Source organism: Eimeria maxima, genomic scaffold (assembly GCF_000499605.1).
Source record: "Eimeria maxima Weybridge genomic scaffold, Emw_scaff440, whole genome shotgun sequence".
In the NCBI taxonomy this organism is placed as follows: Eukaryota; Apicomplexa; class Conoidasida; order Eucoccidiorida; family Eimeriidae; genus Eimeria; species Eimeria maxima.
In genome coordinates this window covers 15,001-20,000 of record NW_013566505.1, presented here as the reverse complement: position 1 = coordinate 20,000, position 5,000 = coordinate 15,001, and the positions used below count along the sequence as shown (strand labels likewise).

Sequence of the window (5,000 nt, the reverse complement as noted above, 5' to 3'; positions counted from 1 at the left end):
CTGCTGCTGCTGCTGCTGCAGACCCGTCGTATAGAAGCAGCAGCAACAAGAAAAAAATTAGAGGAAGCAGGGAAGAAGCAAAAAGAAAATGATGAGAAAGTTGAAGAATTAAAATCATCACTACAAAAAGTCCATAAACCCTAAACCCTAAACCCTAAACCCTAAACCCTAAAAATGTTGTAAAAAGGGGGATACATACACACAGCCACATTCTGTTGCTGCAGTAGTTACATCAGGGTTCAAGGGTATTAGGGTTTAGGACTAGGGTTTAGGGTTTAGGGTTTAGGGTTTGTGTGCAGATGGAGGCAGAAGCAGGGACACAGGCAGAGGAACTAAAATCCGTCGAATCCGCACGAGCTAAAGTATAACTCCTAAACCCTAAACCCTAAACCCTAAACCCTAATTATTCAGTGCTAAACCCTAAACCCTAACCGTTAAGCAATGAACCCTAAACCGTATCTGATGAGCTCCAAACCCTAAAGCCCAACCCCTCAGCCCTAAACCCTATCTGTATACCCCTAAACCCTAGCCAGTACGCGCTGCCTAAACCCTAAACCCTAAACCCTTATTAATTTGGCTGTATAGGCGGAGAGAGAGTTACAGAAATTGGTGGTAAAAGATGAAGAATTAAGGGCAGAGGTAGGAGGGGAGGTGTCGCGTCTGCAGAAGAAGGAGCAGCAAGTGCAGCAATTAGAGGAGAAGCAGCAGCAGCAGCAGCAGCAACTGCAGCAACTTGAGCAACAAATGCAACAAAGAGATGCAGCAGAAGAAGCAAAACAAATACAAAAAGCAGAAGAAGATGTTGAGCAAGCAAAAGAAGCTGTTGAACAATATCAACAATCCATCAAAGGTTAGGGTTTAGGGTTTAGGGTTTAGGGTTTAGGGTTTAGGGTTTCGATTTTAGGGTTTAGGGTTTTCATGTATTTACGAGGTAATAGTTAATATTTTGGCTCATTCACCAGCACCTTACTGAGTCTAGGGTTTAGGGTTTAGGGTTTAGGGTTTAGGGTTTAGGTATGTGTGTATATGTATAATATATATGTACAGGAGAGATACAGGAGTTATCTAGTGCGCATGCAGAAGCAGAGAAGGTGCTGCTGCAGCAGCAGCAGCAGCTGGATAGACACCTAACAGCAGCAGCAAAAACAACATCGGCATTAGAGATACTAGAGCGTAAAAGGAGACAAATAAAAGAGAGACAGCAGCAAGCAGAGGAGGAATTAAAAAAATGCAAAGATTTAGATATATCTAATGCTGCTGCACTGCAGCAGCAGCAGCAGCAAGCTGCAGCAGCAGCAGCAGATCTTGCTACACTCCAGCAACAAAAAAAAGATGTTGAACATGCACTCGCACAATTTGAACAACAACTCTTCACCTCTAAGGGACTTCTTAAAGGAGTAAGGGTTTAGGGTTTAGGGTTTAGGGTTTAGGGTTTAGGGTTTAGGAAGTGTTTGCAGGTGTCTCTACTATTTATCTTTTGTCTCCTTTTATTTTCTTTTTCTTTCCTTTACTGCCATAACTCTCTCCTTTGCTGCTGCTTATATCTCCTGCTGCCGCTGCTGTTTGTGCTGCTGCTGCTGCTGCTGCTGCTGCTGCTGCATGCAGACAGAGATGGAGAGACAGGAGAAGCGCTGCACAAATCGTTTAGTGTCTCTTATTGAGGAACAAAAAAGAGAAGGAAAATTAAAGGGTCTCTTTGATCGTTTAGGACAATTAGGCTGTATAGATAAAAAGGTCAGCTAAACCCTAAACCCTAAACCCTAATAAAACCCTAAACCCTAAACCCTAATTAAACCCTTATTAAATAAACCCTAATTATTAAACCCTTAGCCAACAGACAAATAAACACTACTAAAGGTATTGTTGCCTCCTTGGATGTTCCCTGTGAACTTGTATAGAAAAATCTCATTTCAAAATTTAGGGTTTAGGGTTTAGGGTTTAGGGTTTAGGGTTTGTGTATGTGTACAGTATGAAAAGGCTTTCTTAGCTGCTTCTGGTGGTTTTAGTGCTTTCTTTGTTGTTGAGGATCCAACAGATGCAACAGAATTATTTACTTTATTAAGAACTCATGATTTAGGAAGATGTAATGTATTAGCTCTTCGTGTCCTTGTAAACCCTAAACCCTAAACCCTAAACCCTAAACCCTAAAAGCCTTAAATTATCTATAAAAACCTTCCTATCCCAGTCTATCTTTCCTTAACCTAAAATAAACCCTAAATATAAACCCTAATATATATTTATCTCTTAAACCCTAGCTAAACCCTAGAAGCCAAACCCTCGAAACCCCAATAAGTAAAATAAATATAACGATTAGGGTTTAGGGTTTAGGGTTTATATATTTTTGTATATTTTTGTATAGGAGAAGGATTTACGTAATCGTATGGAGGAGGCAGATGCAGAAGCAATGAGGTGTACATACACCTCAGCCCCAAGATTAATTGATTTAATTTCCTTCTCTTTTCCTCGCATGCGTATTGCTTTCTTTAAGGCTGTTGGATCTACAAGAGTAGCAAAAGATATAGAGGAAGCTTCTTTTCTTGCATATAATAAAAAACAAAGAGGTTAGGGTTTAGGGTTTAGGGTTTAGGGTTTAGGGTTTAGGGTTAATTGGGGAGGGAGTTCAATTCCGATTTTTTGGGGAATTTTTGACAGGGTAAAAGTTTGCATTTCTTGTATCTAGGGTTTAGGGTTTAGGGTTTAGGGTTTAGGGTTTAGGGTTTAGGGTTTTTGTTACAGTGGTAACCCTTGATGGGGGTTTAATAGAAGTTGATGGACGAATGGTTGGCGGGGGTTTAGGAGGAGGGAACTGCAGCATAAGAACGGAGGGTTTTGCTGCAGCAGGAGTAGGAGCAAAGACAGAGGCAGAGTATCAGCAGCAGCAGCAGCAGCAGCAGCAGCAAGTGCAACAATTGCAGCAAACCATTAAACAATTACAAAATAATATTGCTGAACATAAAAAAAGACGAGTAAGTGTTCAGATACATCTGAATAATTTACTCTTTAGGGTTTAGGGTTTAGGGTTTAGGGTTTAGGGTTTGGAGGTATTATTTTTTTGGTGCTGCAGGAAGAAATGATTGCTAATGAGAGACACCTCGAGAGACAAAAGGCAGAAGCAGAATCTGCTGTTGAATTGTTGCAGCAAGATATTGCTGCAGCTAAGCTACAGGTTAGGGTTTAGGGTTTAGGGTTTAGGGTTTGGGGTACAGCGGTGGCAGGTAGCAGTGGCCAGTCACTTGGGTTAGGGTTCGGTTTTAAGTCGTTTTTTGTCTATTGTTAGGTTTTTTCTGTTTATGATTTAGGGTTTAGGGTTTGGTGGCTAGGGTTTAGGGTTTAGGGTTTAGGGTTTAGGGTTTAGGGTTTGTGTACAGAAGAGGGAGTTGGAGATGCGTGTAAAGAGAACAAAGGCAGAAGATTTAACTGCTGAGGAAAAGGAAAGACTATCTAAGTTACAGGCAGAGGTAAGTATCTAGGGTTTAGGGTTTAGGGTTTAGGGTTTATTTAGGGTTTAGGGTTTAGGGCTTAGGGTTTTGGTTGGTGCTGTGTGGGGTGTACAGGTATCGTCTATGAGTGCTGCTCAGGTGTCTATACACTCCAAGGTGCAGAAGCAAGAGCAGCAAGTGCAGCAGCTAATGCAGCAACTACAGAATGCAGGAGGAGAAGAAATGAAGAAAAGAAGAGCACAACTTCTTAAGGCAGAAAGAGGTAAATTAGGGTTTAGGGTTTAGGGTTTAGGGTTTGATGCAGCCCCATGTATTATTAAATTATGATGAATCTCTTTTGTCCCCCGCATGTAACATAAGCAAGTTACCTTTAAAGCCCCAATTATGCATGCATGCATGCATGCATATATGCATGCATGCATGCGTATATGCTTGCACCCTAAACCCTAAACCCTTGCACGCATGCATGCATGCATGCATGTATGCATGCATGCATGTATATTTACTGCAGCATTAAGTATATTAAAAGAAAAAGGAATAAAACAACAGAATGAATTAGCAACAAAGAAGGCAGAAATACAAAGAATAAATAAAGATCTAATTAGACTACAAAGAGAAATTAAATCCCATCAGGTATAAACCCTAAACCCTAAACCCTAAACCCTAAACCCTAAAACGTAAAATTAAACAATAAATACTAATCATTTACCCTAAACTATAAACACTAATAAAATATAATACATAAACTCTACCGATAAAACTATAAACCCTAAACCCTAGCTCTAAACCCTAAACCCTAGGTCTAAACCCTAAACCCTAAACCCTAAATTCTGTTATATGTACAGGAAAGATCAGAAGAATTAAAACAGCAGCTCGGGGGTTTAGAGCAAGAAGCAACAAAAACCCTAAAAGAATTAGAGGATACAACACAGAAGAAGCAGGAGCTGCAGCAGCAACTGCAGCAACTGCAGCAACAGCAGCAGCAAACAGAAAAAGCCCTCAAAGAAACAAGTCTTGCATCCGTAAGGCATTCCTTATCTCCTTCTAGGGTTTAGGGTTTAGGGTTTAGAGGGATTCATTGGGCGCACACTCCCTGTTGCTGCTGCAGTTGCTGCTGCTGCTGCTGCTGCAGTTGCTGCTGCTGCTGTATTTATATGAATGTTTGTGCATGCAGTTGGATACCCAACACTTATATGATTCATTAAAGCAGCAGCTGCAGCAGCAAGAGCAGCAGCAGCAGCAGCAGCAGCGGCATCTAACTGCTGCTATGAGTAGCTTAATGGAGATTGATGCAACAATAAGAAGCGAGGAAGAAGAAACAAATCAGACAGAGCAGCAGCAGCAGCAGCAGCAGCAGCAGCAGCAAGAGCAGCAGCAGCAGCAGCAGGGGGAGGTGCTAGCTCTAGCAGATGGTTCAATGGAAGAGGATGGAGACCCACAGCAACAACAGCAACAGCAGCAGCAGCAGCAACAACAACAACAGCAGCAGCAGCAGCAGCAGCAGCAGCAGCAGCAGCAAGAGTTTAGTAAGGAAGAAAGAGAATTGCTGCAGCGTTTATC

The 5,000-nt window shown here is 41.6% G+C and overlaps 1 protein-coding gene across 1 annotated transcript in view; it reads left to right on the top strand.

The window, feature by feature from the left end:
* Positions 1-5,000, top strand: part of EMWEY_00033190 (chromosome condensation protein, putative) — a gene marked incomplete at both ends in the record, with an annotated part of 9,999 nt that overhangs the window by 3,172 nt on the left and 1,827 nt on the right. Inside the window, 12 exons of the mRNA XM_013481833.1 lie at positions 300-362; positions 604-850; positions 1,048-1,397; positions 1,606-1,734; positions 1,969-2,109; positions 2,360-2,561; positions 2,737-2,966; positions 3,065-3,166; positions 3,369-3,458; positions 3,555-3,702; positions 3,952-4,073; positions 4,615-5,000. The exon at positions 4,615-5,000 is cut by the window's right edge and continues 301 nt beyond it. Of these exons, the coding sequence (XP_013337287.1) occupies positions 300-362; positions 604-850; positions 1,048-1,397; positions 1,606-1,734; positions 1,969-2,109; positions 2,360-2,561; positions 2,737-2,966; positions 3,065-3,166; positions 3,369-3,458; positions 3,555-3,702; positions 3,952-4,073; positions 4,615-5,000 (2,210 nt within the window). The remainder of the gene's footprint in view (positions 1-299; positions 363-603; positions 851-1,047; positions 1,398-1,605; positions 1,735-1,968; positions 2,110-2,359; positions 2,562-2,736; positions 2,967-3,064; positions 3,167-3,368; positions 3,459-3,554; positions 3,703-3,951; positions 4,074-4,614) is intronic.